Below are 22,299 nucleotides of genomic sequence, written 5' to 3'. Positions count from 1 at the left end.
TTAAACCACAGAGCCTAGGACTTGACGATCAGAAGGTCGGCGGTTCGAATCCCCGCGACGGGGTGAGCTCCCGTTGCTCAGTCTCTGCTCCTGCCAACCTAGAAGTTTGAAAGCACGTCAAAGTGCAAGTAGGTAAATAGGTACCGCTCCAGCGGGAAGGTAAACAGCGTTTCCGTGCGCTGCTCTGGTTCACCAAAAGCGGCTTAGTCATGCTGGCCACATGACCCAGAAGCTGTACACAGGCTCCCTCGGCCAATAAAGCGAGATGAGCGCCGCAATCCCAGAGTCGGCCACGACAGGACCTAATGGTCAGGGGTCCCTTTACCCTTTACCTTTAAATGCCAATAAGATGGAGGCTCCAAGTCTCGCAGGCAACTTATAATGCTGCACTATGCCTGAAGGAGCAGGTGTGCAGAATGCCCAGGTGGTGGGAATGGCACCTTTTACCACCTTCGACTGGTGTTGACTGCTCTTGGGTCACACTAACCATGCCACACTGTCTTGGTAAAATCAGGACTGGGCTACTGTGATGCGTTCTAAGAGGTGCAACCTTTAAGATTGGTACGGAAGCTGCAGCTAATGCAGAATACAGTGCTTAGGCTGCTGACTAAGGAAGCTTAATGAAAAAAATTAAAAACCGTTTTTTAAAGAACCGCATTGGCTGCCAATACGCTACTGCCATTCCAAGTTTAAGGCTTTTGTACTTGCCTAAAGCCCTAAACTGTTTCCGACTGGGTTATCAGAATGGTTTGCCCTGTATAGATCTGTCTGGAGGGGGCCAGGTCCATTCATGCTGCACTAAACTACAGTGCAGTGTGACATCAACATGTGGCTGCTTTCTCTCAGCCTCAGCTTTCCCACTCACTTCACCTGCAGTATAGGGAAGATAATTCTTGCTCACCTTACCAGAGTGTTGTAATATTAACTGAGATAATGTATGTGAGTACCACTGAACACTTGACATGCAGTAGATACATGCTAAACATTATTATAAGCACAGTTCATTAAAGATGTCTGGAAGGGAAATGCAAGCCTTTCGGCAACAGTAAATGCACATTTTACATATAATGCCATTATCTGCTTACTGTCAACACATGGTATGAACACAGGATCTCCTGTACTGGAAAGGTACTAAATAGCTTACCTTGCTCTGAGAGGATTGTTGAGTCTGTGCTGGGGATCTGGTCTTTCATCTTCTCATCTTCACTCTCCTCATCGCTAACCTCCTGAAAGATACCAGCAGTAAATGTTGCGGGTGTGAATAACTGTTCAGTCGGCATCTCAGAAAAGGCTGGGCTTAAATCATTGCTGGCTGATTGATCTGCTGGAGGAGGTGAATCAGGATCTCCTGGTCTGAGAGGAACCCCAGTACTATCCAAGGCATTGAAAGGCACTGTGGGCATTGGGTAATCTAGAATGAGGTTTGTATCCTCAATGTCATTAACTGTTGCTGGACTTGCATAAACCAGTGGTACTTCAGAGGTCTAGCAAAGAGAAGAAAGAGAGGATGAAGAAAACCTGAAGAGAGGAACAATTGCTATGACACTTAACTGTGGTCCATGGAAGGCCATTTCACACATTAAGGTTGCTAAGTGCTTGTCTATTATGATTTAAGTGTACATTACAGAAACTTGATTTGTTCTGGTTTCTATAAACTGCACTGCAAACCAGGGGTTGCCTCTGTGTAATGCAGGTTTCCCACACTTGTGTCTCCAGCTGTTGTTGGACTACAACTCCCATCATCCCTAGCTAGCAGGATCAATAGTCAGGGATGATGGGAACTGTAGTCCAAAAACACCTGGAGACCCAAGTTTGGGAAACTCTGGTGTAATGTATACAGGTACACTCCAGAAAATATTTTACAACGGTGTACATATGTGCGCGCAAACATGTATGTATTTTTATTTATAGAGTTTATTATTACACTACTTGTCACATATGATCCTGGAGTGGCTCATAACAATATAAATATATAAACGTAACATTAACACGTTCACCTGTCCTCTCACAAATATTCAAAATACTCTGAAGGAAGAGAACTGCCTTCATCTGGCACTAGAAAACTGACAGAGTAGGTGCTAGCTAGACTTCAGGGGAGAGAATATTCCATAGCCCAGGGTGCTATTGCTGAGAAGGCCCTTGGTGGGTCTGTCTATAGGAGAGGGTCATAGATATCCTGGCCTCAGTTAACACTAAAACAATGAACAGGGTGGTGATACAATGACTACTGCAATAGACACAAGATAGTATCACCAAGGCAACTATCTGTAAACAAACAATAAACATTCATTGTTTGTTCTCAGTTGACATTGGCAGTACCAGAAGAGCCTCCACAGCCAACATCAAAGGCAGGACAATATGGGGAAGACACCATCTTTCAGGTAACTGGGTCTTAAGGCATTTAAGGCTGAACTGTTACTTCATAATAGGTCCATCTTCAAGGACAATACTACACAGAGTAAACTGCAGTGCTCCAAACAGGAGGTTTACTAGAGCATGGATCACTATGGCCAAGCCATTCCCTATTCAAGAATGGTCATAACTGGTGAAACAGCCCCAACTGGAGAAAGGCACTCCATACCACATACCACTTGGGCCTTCAGTGACAAGGTCAAATCAAGGAGTACCCCCAGACTACAGATCTGATCCTTCAAGAGGAGTCAACCCCATCTGTAACAGGCCACCTTCTTCTTTCCTGGATCCAACATATCATTGAAACCACAGATATTGTGGCTAATTTGCGGCCCTCCAGATATTGTTGGACCATGCCTCCCATCATCATTGACCATGCTGGTGGGGCCTGATGGGAGTAGGAGCCCAACAACATATGGAGGGTCACAGGTAGGTCACTCCTGCTATATGACATTTTCACATGATCAATAAATAAACAATATGCAATAAACACATTTTGTTTTTTGGTGCCACAAGTCATGCATGCTCCAGATTTTGTTTTTAGTATCTGTTGCCTCCTCCCACCATGGGGGACATAGATTTGCTCTGAGATAAATGGTAGAAGGGGCAGGAACCTCTTGGCTCTCCCTCCTTTGCTAGTTTTTAAAACTAGGGCAGATGAGCTCTGTTTTGGTTTAGCAAACAAAGTTTAGTAGCCACCAATGGAATAAAATATACAAGTTCACAAAATAGGAGTTTATGCGGGGGATCGGGAGGGCAAGAGGCCGAGTGTTGGAAACTTTGCCTTAAAAACAACAGTGTTGAAAAGTTCACTCCAGCACTAGGGTTTCATAGGATGTGAACACATGGCGGGGGGAGGGGGACGAAAATTGCGTGAAGCAGAAGGAGTTGTATTTGACAGAGAAGATATAATAGCAGCCTGGGTCTGTTGGATGCTACTCATATTCACAAAGTTTTATTTTGCAATGATTTTATTGGGTTCCTGGTATATATCTTACCTTAAGGAACAAAGGCAGGAAAATTTACTCACCAACCCGGGTCCAGCGACACCATCGGTTACCATGGATTGGATATCATTATCTACGTCACTTGATGGCCTAATGGTTTCTGCAAAATGAGACAAATGCAAAGGGAATTTTTTCAGTAAATCTGCATAAATGACAAGAAGCATGCTTACTGATCAAAGTGTGCAAAATGTTATATAAGGTGCTATGCTGTAAACTTGAGTAATGTCACATGACAAATACAATTACAGAGCTGGGGGGGGGAGAGAGTTGGTCATTCAATATGAATTTAAATTTTAAAGATGCTGCTTACTCCAGAGAACTGAGCTTTCTCTCTAAATTAACTAATGGGAAAGAGCAGTATGAACTCAGATTGTTCAGGATGTTCACACTGCAAGGCCATTGTTCCCATTACACAGCAACAGGTCTGGGTTTACTACTGAGTGTCTATTTGGCTCAAAGCACCAGTTAATTCTAGCTCGCTGACAAATGTGGTACGCTTGTGCAATATATGTGCTGTTCAAATCCATTTGCTGCATTCCTACATATATTTATTCATTTTACTGGATCTCTGCAACCTCAGAGGGACTCAATGATGCACAGCGCAGGGTCATTTTCAACTGGATCCCTAGTTCACAAAGAGGAAAATCTGATTGACTGACCGTCAGCAAACTGAAGTGTCCCAAGATCCATGGACAGTGACTTATCTTCCTGTAGTGCCATGGCAACCATCTGCTGAAGGTCTGTCACTCTCGGTTTAGTTGCTGGTATCTCGCCCTCCGTACTAATAGAACCTTTTTCGTTTTCAATCTTGTTGGAGCTGATAGTTGAGATGTCATCCGCAGGACCTTTAACTTCGGACTCCTCTCTCTCAAAGTTGATAACATACCGAGCTACTGTGCTGCTTGACCTTTGGGTGTGGGAGGAAACTAAGTGTATGATAAATGCTTTTACCTGTGCCAAGTTCATATTTCACTGAAATTGGTTTAGTAATAGAGGAGGACATGGAAGACCTGCTTGTCATTAGGTGATTGATTTCACTGGCTAGCTTGTTAATCTAAGTTAGTAGCAATGAGTCACAACTTCCCTCGGTCACCCAGCCCTCTTCACTAGTTAAAACCTAGTGACACTGCTTTTATGGTGACTGAGATGGGTTAGGAGATATTGCCACTGATGCGAGTTAACAGGAGCTCTTGAGATATGACTCACTCCAGTCATGTAAAGGTCAACTTGGCTAAATTATTGAAATGCCTTCTCCAGGCAACCAACACATTAAAATATCAGCAAGGGAAAATAACATTTAATCCACAATCCAACACAATCAACGATGCAAAATATAAAAACTAGATTTCCCATCCTTCCTAGTTTGGATTGAGGCATGCAGGTAGGTGTTTGTGAAGGGGAAGATGCTTAAAATCCCATTTAGCATAATAAATGAACTTTGCTTCTCCTAAACAGAATGACTACATTTCCTCAGCATTCAAATAGCAATATTCTTCTCCAAGCACATCCCTTGCTTTTCTAATTGTACTGCAGGGTGGCACACATGGCATGGCCAGCTACTGAACAGCACTTATTATATAACTAGTGCTGGATAAAAATAATCCCACTCAACCCATGGGGGTAAGGTGCCTTTTCTAAGCAGTTTAAAATGCGTAAAAGAGATAGCTGGAGCCTGGACACTCCCTGTTTGAAACTATAAGGAAGGGTTGTAGGTGACTGCTAGACTAGAGCATATTATTTGCATACGGAAGGTTCCAGATTCTGTTTGCAGCATCTCCAGGTACGGTGGGGAAACCCTGGAGAGCTACTGCCATAATGCTGAAGTAGATAGCCAATGGCCTGACTTCTCAGTAAAAGGCACTTTCCTATGTTCCTGCATTCCTAATCTGTCAAGTGCAGAAGTGTTCATGTAAGTCATAACTCACTATATGATATAGGTTTGTGCGCGCGTGCATGTAGCATCAAAAACATAGCTCTTCCAGTGCTAGGTCACCTCAACGCCTATAATTTGGTGTTATCATATCCCAGCAAAAAGGCACATTCCAGACAACAAGGCAGCCTCCCACATTCAGTACCTGTGGCAACCATATCATGCCGTGTACTAAAGGTAACGTTGACTATAGCACTAATTGGGTAAGTCCCTAGGAGTAGTTGCTGAACAGTCAAACAAAAGCAGTTGTATTTCTACCCTTCTTGCTGGAACAGTACAGGAATGCTTAGGAGGAACAGGGCACATAAATAAAAGTGCCATAAAAGACCTGTTCTGTGTTAGGAGTCACATCAAATAAAAAAGGAGTGACTATGTACTCAGAGGCCTGGTTCACATGCCGCACTAAACCATAGTTAAAATAAACCACAGTTTAATGTGAACAAGCAGTGCTTCACTCTTCCCTTGCTCCTGCTAGGAAACAAATCATGGTATGGCTTGCCTTGTTGTCCAAACCTGGACTTGTGGTTTGTTTCTCTCTGAACAAACCACAAGCGGAAGCCAAGGTTTGTTCTTAGTTTGCCACTCATGGTTTGTTTGAGGGAAATAAAACATGAGACCAAGCTCAGGTGGCATGACAAGTCAGATCATGGTTTGTTCCTTGGCAGTGCAGCAGAAGTGGGGGAGGAGTAAAGTGTCATTCATATTAAACCACAGCAAATTTGACTATAATTTAATACGTCATATGAAGCAGATTAATGTGCCTTTTCTTCACCTCTGAGTAATCACAAGCAGACCTGAAAGAGCTGGTTTGTTCTAGGATAAAGGATTCCAGGATAAGGGAACATGACTCCTTAAGGAAAGAAGAAGAAGAGGAGTTTGGATTTTATATCCCGCTTTATCACTACCTGAAGGAGTCTCAAAAGCGGCTAACAATCTCCTTTCCCTTCCTCCACCACAACAAAAACTCTGTGAGGTGAGTGGGGCTGAGAGAAGTGTGACTAGCCCATGTGGAGGAGCGGAGACGCAAACTCGGTTCCCCAGATTACGAGTCCACCGCTCTTAACCACTTCACCACACTGCAAGTGTCAGCATGTCAGTGCTTCAATAATGTTACATCAACCTCACAGACAATTAACAGTACAAATGTTTAGGATCAGGATATCAATCTTCACTTTTCTGAATGGAAAAGGAACAACAAATAGTTATGGACTAAACTTGCTTAAAACTGCTCTGCAATGGCAAACATCTGAAGGGAGGGGGAGACACTGAATTGTGTTTTCCATATTCTACTCTGTGGCAAATCTCCTCAATGGGAGGGTGGGGTAGGGAATAGGTTGCAAAAATATTTTAGACTTGTATCATACATTGAAAATCAATAGTTACTTGGTAGGCACCTAAGGGGTTCTGAAAAACCTACACCTCAGACAACTTCCTATTGTGAGTCAGATGATAACTGACCTCCCATCAGCACTTCCAAGATACATAAAGAGAGCCTGAGAATAAGTTTGCTTCTTATCATTTTCTAAAGCCATGTATAAATGCATTTAATTTACTGTGCTAGCACTATCGCTTCCTTCTCCTACACGCAAGGTGGCAGTTACAGTAGCTCTGTGATAGGACGATGACCCTATCGAGAGGGGGGTGGGGAAAAGGAATCTGGTCTTCTCAGCAGAACAGAAAAGCAAAAACATTTCCCTTGTCTATTTTATGTTGTAGATGGAGGAATTTTCTGCTGTTTGCGTCAGTCTTTGTCTGCCTATGCTGCATAATGGCTTAGGCTAAAGTGGCCTAAAGTCAGCCAAGCCTACATGTTTCTTACAGATTCTGTATCTTAAAACTAGGTAATTTCACGTTGACATTACTATGCATATCATATCATGTGCTGTTGTTTTTTTATATAAAAAAGTGCGGGAAAATTACCCATCTTTTTCCTTCTTCTGTCTTCAGTTCCAGCACACGAAGGCAGGACAGATGGAAATATTTCAAAGGAAAAGAAAGAAGAACATTAAAGCATACAAACATATTAACTTGCGGTTAGTAATATACTCTGCATCTTTCCTCTTTGTTATTTGCCAGGGCAAGTGATTTCCATCATTAAAATTCCTTTCTTCACAAAACGTGAGTGCTCCTTTTCTCTTTCCCTTCCTGGAGTAAAAGAAAGCTCTTCAGCTTTCCCCTCTCTTTCCATCCATTTCCCCTCCCCTCCCCAGGTCACTAATTGCAATTCATCGGGTGCTAATCTGTACCTTTCCCGTGGCAACGAAGAAGCTGGGATTGACTTTGTTTGGCTCTTGTCCAAATCCGGGCCTCAGTAACCTGACCTAATTATCATTCTGACTATGCACACTTCTTGAGGCCATGTCCTGCCATGACACTTTGTAATACTGTCCTCTCTTTGTTTGTCTGACATATCTTCCATGCCAAATATGGAGCTCCTTAGCTGCCCCCGCACACCCATGTGGCTCTCCCAGAACAGCTTTCTTTCTCCTAGCTTGAGATGTACAAGAAGGGAAGGCACCAAAACAAAGACTACTTTTTCTCTCAGAGGTAATCATGAAAGTCAAGACTCCATTTCTAGCACTGCTTAATGTTCAGAGGTAAATAGAAAGAATCTTTGTGTAGGTCCAGCTTCTAAACTAGCTATTTCCCAACATTTATATATTAAATTTGCCAGGTAAGTGAATGATATATATGGAGGCTTCTTTTCCATATGCAGCTGGATATCTTTAATCCTTGTATAACTGATCTTTATTTCTGGTGGTGATGTGCTGTGAAGTTTTGTCAAAAATATTTGTCTCTGCTGGAAACCCAACCAGATGGGCAGGGTATAACATCATCATCATCATCATCATCATATTATTATTATTATTATTATTATTATTATTATTATTATTACTATTATTATTATTATTATTATTATTAAGTACAACTCCCATCAGCCCTAGCAAGCATGACTAATAGCCAGGGGTGTAGGGAGTTGTTGTTCAACAACATCTGAAGCCAGAGGTTCCCCACATCTGGTCAAAATGTAGGTGTGGGATAACACACTAGTATCATATTGATAAAAACATCAGCACCGGGGGGGGGGATGATAGAAAGCTTTCTTCAAGGCATGGAAAGGGTCTAGATCAGCGGTTCTCAACCTGTGGGTCCCCAGATGTTATTGGACTACAACTCCCATCATCCCTAGCTAGCAAGGCCAGAGCTCAGGGATGATGGGAGTTGTAGTCCAACAACATCTGGGGACCCACAGGTTAAGAACCACTGGTCAAGATGGATGTTATGGTAGAATGGGGTGGGGAACCTGTAGTCCCCCAAAAGTTGTTGGACTTCACGAGCCCCAGCCAGCCTGGCTCATCCTCAGGACTGATGGGAGTTGTAAACTAACATCACCTACAGCATCACAGGTAGACAGTACTGTAGTGGCGAAGAGCACAAGCTGGGATGTCCCCAGCTGAAATCTCACCATAGTCATGAATTAACTAGGATGTATAAAAAAACAAAACCTGAAAACCTAAATGCATAAAGATGGAGACAATAATAGAGGCCAACCGCCTGCATTACTCATGCTTGAATAGGATGTTGACCTAGTTCTGCTGGGGCTTCCTCACATGTCAGCCTCCACCCAAGTAGAATCACTGTCTGCACCACCACATGAGCTCTTGCTGTCCCTTGGGATCCCTGAAAATTTCAGTGCGCTGCAAACAAACCTGTAGTTGTGGGACCACTTATTTGGAATGTAAAGAACGTGAGTAATAACCTAATGTCCCCAGGGACTTTCTTTTCTGCTGTATGTAAGAAAACACTGTCCGAGCTGCTTCAGGTCGTGGCGGATGTTCTCCTGGAGACACCTAGTTTGGTTGTCCTAGGGGATTTTAACATCCATGCCGACACGACCTTACAAGGGGCCGCTCGGGACTTCGTGGAAAGCATGGCCTCCATGGGGCTGTCCCTGAATAAGTTGGGCCCAACTCATAGTCATGGACATGCCTTAGACCTGGTATTCACCTCTAGCGACGTGGGTGATCTGACACTAAGTAAAAATGAAACCAAAGAAGTGCCATGGTCAGATCACTTCCTGGTGCAACTGGACTTCTCCGCGACCCTTCCCCTCTGCAGGGAGGTGGGACCAATTCGGATGGTCCGCCCCCGCCACTTAATGGATCCAAATGGTTTCCAGAGAGTGGTAGGGGATGCTTTATCCCATGTTGATGGCCTTTCAGCTGATTCCCTGGTGGCCCGCTGGAATGCGGAGTTAACCAGGGCTATCGACTGTCTGGCTCCGAAGCGCCCTCTCCGATTGCATGGAGCCCGGACAGCCCCGTGGTTTTCTTCGGAGCTGAGGGCGATGAAACAATCGCTGAGACGGCTAGAGCGTCGGTGGCAGAAAACTCACTCCGAATCTGACCGGACACAGGTTAGAGCTCAACGTCGAGCCTACCAAGTGGCGATAGCGATGGCGAAGAAGACTTTCTTCACCGCCTCTATTGCATCTGCAGAAAATAGTAGCAGGAGACTCTTTCAGGTGGTCCGCAATTTAACGGAACCACCTTTACCACCGGGGCCTTGTAAAGACCCCAAGATCTCCTGCAACGATTTTGCAAAGTTTTTTGCAGATAAAATCACTCATATTCGGAAGGAGCTAGACACCACCGTGGGAGCAGGGCTGGGGCGGGAGAGTGCTAGAGCCCTGTCTGGTCAAGTTGCATGGAATCAATTTCAATCCGTTACCCCCGAGGATGTGGACAGGCTGCTTGGACGCGTGAAACCAACCACCTGTCTCCTTGATCCTTGCCCATCCTGGCTTATAAAAGCAAGCCGGGAAGGGCTGGGCGATGGGCTCTGCGGGGTGGTGAATGCTTCTCTCTGTGAGGGAACATTCCCAGATCCGCTGAAAGAGGCGGTCATTAAACCGCTTCTTAAAAAACCATCTTTAGACCCGGCCAGTATGGCCAACTATCGCCCAGTCTCAAATCTTCCATTCTTGGGCAAGGTGATTGAGCGTGTGGTTGCTGAACAACTCCAGGCACGCCTGGAGGATGCGGACCATTTGGATCCCTTCCAATCAGGGTTCAGGCCTCATCATGGGACTGAAACTGCCTTGGTCGCACTGGTTGATGATCTCCGGCGAGCTAGGGACAAAGGTGAGAGTTGTTTCCTAGTTCTGCTGGATCTCTCAGCGGCCTTTGATACAATCGACCATAACATCCTTCTGGACCGTCTAGAGGGGTTGGGAGCTGGGGGCACTGTTATACAGTGGTTTCGCTCCTTTCTCCTGGGCCGTGTTCAGAAAGTGGTGGTGGGGGATGAGTGTTCAGACCCTTGGGCCCTCACTTGTGGGGTGCCTCAGGGTTCCGTCCTCTCCCCCATGCTTTTTAACATCTATATGAAGCCGCTGGGAGAGATCATCAGGGGGTTTGGACTGGGTGTTCATCAATATGCAGATGATACCCAGCTCTACCTTTCTTTCAAATCAGAACCAGTGAAGGCGGTGAAGGTCCTGTGTGAGTGCCTGGAGGCGGTTGGAGGATGGATGGCGGCTAATGGATTGAAGTTGAATCCTGACAAGACAGAAGTACTGTTTTTGGGGGACAGGGGGCGGGCTGGTGTGGAGGACTCCCTGGTCCTGAATAGGGTAACTGTGCCCCTGAAGGACCAGGTGCGTAGCCTGGGAGTCATTTTGGACTCACAGCTGTCCATGGAGGCGCAGGTCAATTCTGTATCCAGGGCAGCTGTCTACCAACTCCACCTGGTACGCAGGCTGAGACCCTACCTGCCCGCTGACTGTCTGGCCAGAGTGGTGCATGCTCTAGTTATCTCCCGCTTGGACTACTGCAATGCGCTCTACGTGGGGCTACCTTTGAAGGTGACTCGGAAACTACAGCTAATCCAGAATGCGGCAGCTAGACTGGTGACTGGGGGCGGCCGCCGAGACCACATAACACCGGTCTTGAAAGACCTACATTGGCTCCCAGTACGTTTCCGAGCACAATTCAAAGTGCTGGTGTTGACCTTTAAAGCCCTAAACGGCTTCGGCCCAGTATACCTGAAGGAGCGTCTCCACCCCCATCGTTCTGCCCGGACACTGAGGTCCAGCGCCGAGGGCCTTCTGGCGGTTCCCTCATTGCGAGAAGCGAAGCTACAGGGAACCAGGCAGAGGGCCTTTTCGGTGGTGGCGCCCGCCCTGTGGAATGCCCTCCCATCGGATGTCAAGGTGATGGACAACTACCTGACATTCAGAAGACATCTTAAGGCGGCCCTATTCAGGGAAGCTTTTAATGTATGATATTTTAGTGTTTTTTGGGTTTCTGTGGAAGCCGCCCAGAGTGGCTGGGGAAACCCAGCCAGATGGGCGGGGTACAAATAATAAATTATTATTATTATTATTATTATTATTATTATTATTATTATTATTATATTCCCTTTGATCTTATAGTACGGTAGCACCTACAATTTGGAGCTTCCTGCCTATCGCTTTAGGAAAGGTGGAGCAACAGATAGAGGAGAGGAGAAGGGAGGTGACAGAGGAAGAGGCATTGGCAGGGTCTACAGTCTCATACTGTCTTGAAGTGCCAATTTAGAAATACTTTTGTCTAAACTAACCTCTCTACCGGCTTTCAAAACTGATTGAAATCACTAAAAATTATACCACTTAAAAAATAAATTGCTAAACTGTTTACATAGAGTGGAGTTCAACACACTGCTAAGGAGATTGTTCCATCAGTGCAAGCATTTCTGTTCTCCATCAGAACCATCTCCCCTCCTCTCCGCCCCACCCCCGACTGCTGTCCCAGGGCTTCTCCAGAGGGAGAGGCATGGAGGGGGGGAAACTGGGGGAGAGTCCCATTGTGTGCTAGCAGGAGTCCTTGCACTGGCTTCTGCTAGCAGAATGGATGAATTGAATCTGGTCCCCAGAGAATAATAAAAGGACACACAGCAACATTCAGAAAAATTCCCCAAAGCCAAATAAACACAGAACAAAGCTACAGATCACAGAGAAAACTGATTAGAAGATTCTGAAATGCTAACGTACAACAAAATGTTTCCTAGAATAAAATGCCTTATTTGCTTCCTTAGTGAGAAGGGAATACTTACCCCTAACTAGAAAGTGAATAACGTTATCACTTACCTAAATCCTAATACACGGATTTCTTTGAATCCTGCAAGTTTCTCAAATATCTTTTGCATCTATTAAAGAGAGAGGGAAAAAAGTTAATTATATGTTCATTCTTCTGTCAGGGGAACTAACAGATGTTAGCTAAATAAGCATTTACTCCCAGCAGAGCCTATTCTAGCATTTGTAAAACAGAACTTTGGAATTTAGAAAGACCATTGGGGAATTTGCTTTCGTTGCATGGTTAGTGGAGACCTTAATTAAGCATTTTAACTTGGACATGCTGAGATACTGTTTAGATTAATGGACAAAGCCCTGCAACGTTGCAGCTTTTCTCACCTAGTGAGCCTGTATGCATTATTTGTATTGGTGGTTGCAATAAGGTTACAGAGGGCATTGTTTAAGCCCAGGGCCTTGGTTTCCAGGGCCAGGATTTGCTCCAGTTTACATGAAGCAATATGAGAGTTTGACTTCCTCTCAGCATGTGCAGAACACCAAACTCCACTATCAGCCTCTTTAGTCACTTTATGGTTTTTGATGCATCCTTAAACACATAAAGCGAATGAGGTAGGAACATGTCTTTGCAAACAAATGCATCATGGTGGCTCACTTTATCAGGGAGCCCGGTTTCGGTAAAGCTGTTTAGAGTACACTCGGTAATAAATCTAAGTTGGTTACCACATTGTGATATAAGCTGGGAAACCATATGACCTAAGCTTTGAGACCTAAGATCAAGGCATTTTGCTGCCAGAGGCAATGGGCAATAGGGTGTCCTCTCCCCGTTACCTGGAATGACAATGAAATCTGATTTCACCACTGCTGGCAGAACACTGTTCACCACTGAAAGGCTAGCCAAGAGAAGCAAAAGGCTAGCCAGGGTGTGTGTGCAGGATACATGGCGCATGCTGTTCAGTCCTCCCAACACCCCTCTACTGCCAATAATCTGTTACCCGGGTGGTTGTTTCACACCACCTCAGTGGCGTAGCGTGGGTTGTCAGCACCCGGGGCAAGGCAAGTAATTTGCGCCCCCTAACCCATGGATTTGCGCCCCCTAACCCGTGGATTTGCGCCCCCTAACCCTAACCCCCAGATGTTGCGCCTGGTGCGGCCGGCCCCCCCTGCACTCCCCACGCTACGCCACTGCACCACCTAACAGTAGGCAGTGGGTGGGTGTGCCTTCCTGGCATTCATTTATAATACTTGTGTCCCACCTCTCCCTGCACTTGTGGCAGTTAAATCCCATAAAAGAATTTAACCACAGGTTTGAAGCAAAACACTTCTTTAGTTCATGAATGACCAACTTCCTACATCCACAAATCATCATTAGAAAAGGCTTCCACTGTGTTACACAACAATCACTTCCTACACCTGATAAATGACATAAGGCAGTTTATTTCCAGTGACTAAGTGATGGGTATATATGGAGACACTATAAAGTGGGATGCAGGAGATAATGGCTGAACCTCATACATGGATGATGCAGAGAAATAAAAGCCCACCCAAGTGAGCCAACCAATCTAATGGCCTTCTCCTAAATCCACCGGCTTATAATGCAGCCTAATGATCCATCCTAGCCCACTTGCTCAGGAAGCGGCTATTGCTGTTGCTACCTAATTAGCCCTTGGATGATACTGTGCATAATACAAATGACAGAAAAATTATTAGGTACTTTGTTTCAGTAGATCAGGTTGTGTCAAAGCTGTGCTGACAGTAATGGGGAGGAGGGAACAATGACAGAGAATGGCTACGTTGCCTTTCTGACATCACTCTTATTGAGTCGGCCAGATTCCTTGCTACGCTCAACACAGCCCATTGTCTTCCGCTCTCCTTCTGGGCCAAATGCACACTACTGCTGCACAGAGGGCAAAGCAGGCAGTGGGCGCTCTTCCATATTCTTGCCCTTGAAAGCTAGGTGAGGGCAAGTGACCAACATTAACATCAAAGAAGAGGAGTAGGGCTCTGAGGACTGGCCGTGAGTTCCCTGCTCCAATGTGGACCTCGGAAGGAGCTTGATGACGATGAGGCTGCCTTTGCAATACTCCTTCCTTATTTATTTTATTCTATTTACCCCACATGTGACTGCATATTTGTGTTCCAGGTAAGTTGGCACTAGCTTCTTAGGTGGGTATCTTGAATGCCTGATTTTGAGGTACCCATTCAATACCTAAACTCTGTGGACTCTGTGGACCTTCCTCCTGGCTGAGAGAGGTCTCCTCCCTTTTGAATTTCTGGCACTTGGAGAAGACCTTTTTATTTCAGCAGGTATTTAAAGTACAGTGGTACCTCCAATTGCAGACGAGATCCATTCTGGAACTCTGGTTGGATCCCTAGGTTTCCGCAACTGGAGGGACTGCTTCTGCGCACACACGTGTGGTGGTAGAGTGCTTCTGCACATGTGCGTGTGGCAAAAACCCGGAAATAGACTTCTGGGTTTGTGGCTTACGTATCCCAAAGTTTACATAAGTGGAGGGATACATAAGTGGAGGTATGACTGTAAGCTTTTCTGATGTTGTGGTTAATTGTAACCTACTTTATCTAACTTATTTCTTTTGTATCTTTATTGACCTAGAGACTACAGTGTATATAAATTGCGGAAATAAAAAGAATAAATATATAAATAGTGCTTCTCTTTCCAAGCAAAACCAGTACTACAGCGGCAGCTCTTTACAAACATACTACAGGATCTTGAAAACACAAATCACAGAAGGCTTTTCGGGTATAAGTTAATAACTTTATGGCTATCCGAAAGAATCCTCCCATACTGAAGCAAGTAAAGTAAACATTTGCTAAGCTTCATTTTCCCATGGGAAGCTTAGATTGATTATGGGCCATTATTATTATTATTATTATTATTATTATTATTATTATCTTGGTTGCCATTTCTTGGTTAATATTTTGTGTTAAACACTGTGGTACATATACTATACATGCCCAATCATCTTCTTTTTTGTATTTATAGTCCACCATAAATAGACCTTCAGGATTACTGACCATCAGGAACACAGACTGATGATCAAATGGTAACTTACCAGAGGTGCTTATAACTACTTGAAATGCTGGCTGTCTTTGAGCTGGATTGGATGAAACCACTCCCCTGACCTGGTCCATCACATGGAGGACAGCAAGTGCACTCCCCATTGACCTGGCAGACCTGCCTATCCTTCAATTACCCCACACACCCCAAAACTGCCTAAGTGTATGTAATCCAAAAATGAAGGTCAAAAAACACTTGGTCAACCTCCTGGAAAAATACAATACCCAACTGTGCAATTTTGACTTAAGAACAGTGGTTGTACTTAGATGTTCTGTCCATGCATGGCCATTCCTCTCCTTCTCATGATGGGCTGGATCAGGGGAAAGGGAGCAGCCTATCTGCCAAGTGGGCAGGAGAACCACTGTTTTGTTCAACAGTCAAAAGAGGTACCCCCTTATTCTTGGAATATGTGCTGCAATGGCAATGCAGCGAACATGTCAGTTAATTTCCCCCTCTTTGTCATGGAAGTGGTGGCAGGGTAGCTACAGACCTTGCCATGAATAATGAGATCTGTCGCTATCCATTTTGCATCAAAAGCTAGAGAACTGAGAGCATTGTATTTGGTTAGCATCGCCCACTGCATTCTTAGATTTTCTTTCTGGAGGAGGCCAATGAGTCTAGGCATGAAAGACAGAGCTGTGAACAATTTCATTGATGAATACTTCATCTCGAGAACAAAGCTGCAAGCCCTTCAAAGCAGTCAGTGGCAATTTCAGTCAATACATATACATTTGGACTGAAATTATAGATTGATAGATACATGCAAACACACTTTCACCGTTATTATTCATACACCTCTCTCAAAACTTGTTTAAAAGCTGTTGGCCTGTCAGTTTATTAGTTTTCAGATCTCAGTAGGGTGTTTTACAATGTGGAAAGTTTACCCACAACTTTGCATAAAAAATTGTGTTACATTCTAGGAAGAGGTTATTTGAAGTTTTTTTCAACGCACTTTGAATAAGCACTGCATTTGCAAAGGATTTAAGAATTCAAAAGGCAAAGTGAATATCCCAAAGCAGCATTCCCGCAACACCTCCCTCTTCACTTGCCATACTGACTTTTGCTTAACTTTCAACTAAGCAACCTTCAGATCATTAATTGCTGGCTATTAAATAGCTAATGAAGCATGCAATTAGCCTTAGTAATGATATAAACATGCCATCTCTCCTCTAACTCAGAGGAAATGGGATAATGCCCAAATGAATAGAGGAGAATGTGTGATTTTGGGTCCCCTGGCAGCTTCCTTTGAAAAGTAGTTCAGACAACAGTGGCTAATTTCATTCAACATTCGTATTTAGATTGCTCATTAGGTTTATTGTTGAAATGAAATCGCTACAAAGTACTGTCCATTAATTCCTGATGAGGCTCAAATGACTTTTCCTAATGGTGTATGGTACGACTAATGCTCTCTGCTGACTGGGTAACTCTATAGTCTGTCTTATGCTGCTGAGGGGATGCTGGCAACGGGGGAACAGATGCTTAAACCACCTGAGGAGAAGGAGTGCAGCACAGTGGTATAGGCCTCTCATAGGCCTGTACCATCTTGAAACATGCCCAGAGGATTTGAGCTAGAAGCGTCTTCCTGTTAAGTTTGTTTGTTTGCTTTTTTTTTACAAGCACACATAGTTCTATTATTTTGTCTATTTATTTAAAATATTAAATAATGGTGCTGGAGGAGACTCTTGAGAGTCCCATGGCTGCAAGAAGATCAAACCTATCCATTCTGAAGAATCAGCCCTGAGTGCTCACTGGAAGGACAGATCCTGAAGCTGAGGCTCCAATACTTTGGTCACATCATGGGAAGAGAAGACTCCCTGGAAAAGACCCTGATGTTGGGAAAGATTGAGGGCACAAGGAGAAGGGGACAACAGAGGATGAGATGGTTGGACAGTGTTCTCAAAGCTACCAACATGAGCCTGACCAAACTGTAGGAGGCAATGGAAGACAGGAGTGCCTGGCATGCTCTGGTCCATGGGGTCACGAACATGACTAAACGACTAAACAACAACATTTAAAATATTCATATGCCACCTTTCATTATCAAATCTCAGGGCAGTTTACAGAAAATATTAAAACAGTAGTAAATTAAATACAGCAATCCACATCAGAAAAAAATAGAAAACACATCACTGAAGGCTACATCTGCAAGGGGGACTGTGAGTGTGCCGGGACAGTATCTTGCTTCAGTAACGAACTGGATGAGAGCCAACAAACTGAAGCTCAATCCAGATAAGACCGAGGCACCAAGTGGTTTCCTAGACTTGATGGATGAGAGGTGGCCTGTTCTTGATGGGGCTATACATTCTCTGAAGGAGAAGGTACATAGTTTTAGGGTACTTCTAAATTAATTGCTGTCACTTGAGGCTCAGGTGGCCTTGGTGTCAGGGAGTGCCTTCCATTAGCTTCGACTGGCAACCCAGTTGTGCCCCATCTGAACAGGGATAGCCTAACTCCTGTCATCTATGTTTTGGTAACCTCTAGGTTAGATTACTGCAATGCATTATATGTGGGGCTGCCTCTGAAGACAGTTCATAAATTTCAGGAGGTGTAGAATTCAGCAGCCGAGTTGCTCACCGGGGCAAGACTGCACTGGCTGCCAATTAGTTTCTGGGCCCAATTCAAGATGACTCAGCTTTGCCATACCTCAAGGACCACATCTCCTGCAGCTAATCCAGACCCTGTGATCATCATAAGACCCTTCTTCATGTGCCCCCTTCACAAGAGGTCCAGAGGGTGACAACATGAGAGTGGGCCTTTTCTGCAATGGTTTCCTGTGGAATGCTCTCCCCATGGAGACTGATCTGGCACCTTTATTGCATACCTTTAGGTGCCAGGTGAAAACATTCCACCTCTCCCAGGCCTTTGGCTAATTAAATATTTTATGGCCATTAAACAGGGAGGGTATTGTTTTGTTTGTTACTATGTTAATTATTTTTGTGTTTTTATATGGCAAACCATCTTTGATCCTCCGATGAAGGTTGGTGTGTGTGTGTGTGTGTCTCTGTGTGTGTGTGTGTGTGTGTGTGTGTGTGTGTGTGAGAGAGAGAGAGAGAGAGAGAGAGAGATCAGCAAATGCTTGGTGAAATATATGTCTTTAGCAGATGTCAATACCTGTCATATTTCGGGAGAAGGAATTCCAAAGGCTGGGCTCCACAATGGAAAACACCACATCATGTTCACACAGCATAATCTAAATGGCTAAACAGGCTTTTAGAGGTCTCCTTCCAAACCAAATTTTCCCAAAATGCATGAATGGGCATCAGCTAAGGGATAATGAAGAACCACCCCATGAGAATTGATCCTTTTCACAATGTGGGTCAGCTCAACCCCTTTCTCCCCTGGTGAGTTTTAAGCAGCAGCTTGACACAATCACTTTTGTGATCTCCCTGATACATCTAAAGATGAAGTAAATGTGTGTGTCAACATGGGGTTCTCCAGGGCCACATCATTTCTACCCCACAAGATGATCACCACCTCACTGTTCCTCCTGCTACCATATCTATAAACAGCAACAGAGAATATACAGTTCATATAATTTGCGCACACCTAAGCATTCAACCCTGAACACAACCAACCAATCACATATTGTGGGGCCTGTCAGGTACTTGACCACCTCCCCCTTCAACCCTGCAGTCTCAGGTAGGCAACCAAAACAGGAAGTCTGAATCTTTAGGCAACCATAGATGCATAGGAGCCAACTTCTAGGGGCTATGGGACCTTCAGCCCCCATTAGAAAGTATTTGAGGGGGCTGCCCCCCCAAAGTTGATGGGCATTCCCATTCAAATGGTGTGTGTGGACTGCATCATTTGATCAATTATGCGGGGCAGGGCTTACCTGGGCCCCCACAATATTTTATTCAAGTTGGCACCTCTGCATGGATGGCTGTTGGCTTAATGGCTCACAGTTTGTGCAGGGTACCTTTGCAGTGTTGGACGTAAGAGTTAGGAGCAAGCGGTGTTCTCTATTTTGAATGACTGAATTTTTAAACTAATTGAGGTTCCAACTGATATAAAGAGCAATTACCCTAAGGCCAGAATGTCGTCACTGTTACTACTTCCTGACAGCTAGCGTGGTCCAGGGTAGTAGAGCATCAACTGGTTTCTGTGAAATGTGGGTTCTGGTTCTGGTTCTGGGTTATCAGGAAAACTGGTTCTTGGACACAGTGCCTATGTACTTTAAAAACACCAGTCCTTGGGTTTTAGCAAGGTTTAATTAGTTTGTATGGCAGAAAGCTCATTACTTAGCTTGGCATCTTGATATTGATTTGACCCTGGCATGCACATGTACAAAACTGTGGACTGAACAGTTGGCATGGACTGATGCATCTTCCCCACTGAAACATGGGACTGCTTATCATTTGCTGAAAGCACAAGACCTTCCCATATCAAATCAATGAGGTTTAAAAGCGCTTAACTTGCCTGGATTGAGCTCTTCATTGTTTCCTTGCAAATCTGAACTACTTGGGAAACACAAACCTAAGCAGCTTCCCACAGATTTCAGTCTAAATAATTTCACTACTCTATATCAACACTCAGCAAAGCATACAACAGACACATTTCTTATTTATCACTGTCTATAATGTCCCACTAAATAAACCCAAACCAAACCAACCCTCTAATCAAACAAGTGTAAGTTGTATTGTCATTGAATAACTGAGCGCTCTTACTTGAAGCTGAAATTTTTCAGCTAGTTTCTGGTACTGAGGAGTTGTAGGATCACTTAGTTCTGGAGTATACTCCTGGTCAGTGAGGGTCACACTGAACTCCACCATCTGCTCCACAGGACGTTCGGGGACTATGTTCGGGACCTCTGGCTTTGGCTCCTGAGAAAAACAGGAGAGGAAATGAGTTGCCATCCTACCTGGGCAACACCCAATATCCTGTATACTGAAAGTGAACTCATTCTCTGACTGCCAATCTTATGCGATCAAAACTGCACCATCCACACACAAGACAGAGGTATTATAGCAGAAACATGCACATGCACACACAAACTTTGGGAAAGGCGACAAAGTAAAAGGAGAAAAAAGTCAAAGGTTCTGGGGAGGAGGAGGAGGAGGAGGAGGAGGAGGAGAAGGAGAAGAAGAAGAAGAAGAAGAAGAAGAAGAAGAAGAAGAAGAAAACAAAAAACTAGAGAAGGGGAATGGAATACTGGCTGGCTTGTGCTTCAAGCCAGCACTCCACACTACAACACCTTGTTGCAGAACTCACTAATATTATTTAGTTCTATATTTTAAATAAATTTTGTGTGATATTTCTTAAAGATGCATGCACATATCATTTAAAAATAACTGGGCACAGAATCTACACCAACTGATTTTGTATTAAAAGGCTGAATACAGCACTAATCTCTAAAATCATGAATATTTATGTGTATATGAATATGATTATAAGTTACAACTTCCTAGAAAACTGTCAGCATGCAAATGTCTATATTTTCCCATGTTCTGAAATCCCTGTAGAAGCAACACCTCCCAGTTTTAGATTGATACAACCAGTAACAGCATCACAACAAGGAGAAGTACCAGTCATTGCTATTTTCAGCTGAGACTTTTCCAAGAATAAGTTAAGTGGGGTGCCCTTAGCGGTTCTGATGCCAGCCACCAGTTTGCTTGGGTCTTCCCTTGGGTTGGTGGGTGGGCTACTGTGATGATTTGACAGAATGTAAAACATATGTAAGTTTAAATAACATCTATCCCAATACTTCATTCCCTCACTGCCCAGCTATGCTGCAAAAACCGAGAGGTGCATCCCATGATAACTTGTAATGGCACAGAGGATGCTCTGGTGAGTCTGAAGACTACAGCCGAAGATTTGTAGCATCCTCTATGACAATGGAAGGGCTATTGGGGAGCACATCGCAAAATGCACACAGCTTTGCTAATGACCCTAAACATACAGGTTTCTAGAATGATTGCATGAGTGGCATGGGCAAGTTGGAATGGTCCTGACTGCAACATACAATGGACCAAGGTATGCCCAGCTCATGGCTTTGTGGTTACTTTGTGTATACCAGCCAGTATTTCAAAGTATTCCTTACATGAATTCCTGGCAGGCTTTTCCTTTGACCAATGCTTCCTCAGTGCCTTTTCCCTCATTCCCAGAAGCTAGAAAAGAAAACTCTGATCTGTTTTCCCACCCTTTCATAGCAAAGCATAGGCTTCTGTTTGTGTAATGGGAATGGATTATGCAATAAGGTCAAAAAGCCTTGATTAACATTGGTGGGTGAAACCTTTGCTTTAAAGCCATTTCAAATGACCATTATTTTCCACAAGCGTGGGCAGGAAGCATCGTTCACAATTAGCTCACAGGAGAGACGCTAATACAACATTTACATCATAACTGAAGTGAATATAGAGAAAATCTAATGGGTTTCTCTAATGGCACACAAGTCACTGAGTCAGAAAACCAAGAGCAATTGGCTAGCGATATGGAATGTTAATGTGCCCTCACCTTCACAGGAACTTTGGTGTCATCGACAACGGGGCCTGTAGGGGCTGCTGTGTGCAGTAAAGGTAGAGAGCGGGTTAAAAACAGGTGTGGGAGTTCTTTCTTTGCCCAAGAAGCAAATATTGTGAATTAGCAAAATAACAGAACCAATTGGAACCTAAGCGATGAATTAAGATATACATTTACCTCTTGTAATGTATATAATTCAAGAGAAACAAAGGCACAGATTGGGGTGACAATATTACGCACACTAATTTAAGAGTAAGACTCACTGAATTCACCATGAGTTAGAACGTCACTTTAAAGGCCAAACAACATGTGCCACCATTCAGGCAATTAACAATTACGTAAA

At 44.1% G+C, this 22,299-nt stretch overlaps 1 protein-coding gene and 1 long non-coding RNA gene across 5 annotated transcripts in view; one reads left to right on the top strand and one right to left on the bottom strand.

Moving 5' to 3' along the window:
• Nucleotides 1–22,299, bottom strand: part of IMPG1 (interphotoreceptor matrix proteoglycan 1) — a 74,676-nt gene that overhangs the window by 25,064 nt on the left and 27,313 nt on the right. For all 4 annotated transcript variants that reach the window (XM_082218275.1, XM_082218277.1, XM_082218278.1 and 1 more), the window contains exons 6-12: nt 21,951–21,997; nt 20,165–20,320; nt 12,479–12,537; nt 7,270–7,290; nt 4,079–4,326; nt 3,443–3,519; nt 1,145–1,484 (exon numbers count right to left, since the gene is read on the bottom strand). In XM_082218275.1, the coding sequence (XP_082074401.1) occupies nt 1,145–1,484; nt 3,443–3,519; nt 4,079–4,326; nt 7,270–7,290; nt 12,479–12,537; nt 20,165–20,320; nt 21,951–21,997 (948 nt within the window). The remainder of the gene's footprint in view (nt 1–1,144; nt 1,485–3,442; nt 3,520–4,078; nt 4,327–7,269; nt 7,291–12,478; nt 12,538–20,164; nt 20,321–21,950; nt 21,998–22,299) is intronic.
• LOC309529947 lies at nt 5,231–7,466 on the top strand. The gene is made up of 3 exons (XR_014218541.1): nt 5,231–5,328; nt 7,066–7,190; nt 7,297–7,466. It is a non-coding gene; the product is annotated as an uncharacterized lncRNA (long non-coding RNA).

This window comes from Podarcis vaucheri (assembly GCF_965113315.1).
Source record: "Podarcis vaucheri genome assembly, chromosome: 3".
Lineage (NCBI taxonomy): Eukaryota > Metazoa > Chordata > Lepidosauria > Squamata > Lacertidae > Podarcis > Podarcis vaucheri.
Note: the sequence above shows the minus strand (reverse complement) of the source record. Positions and strands in the feature narration are given on the sequence as shown.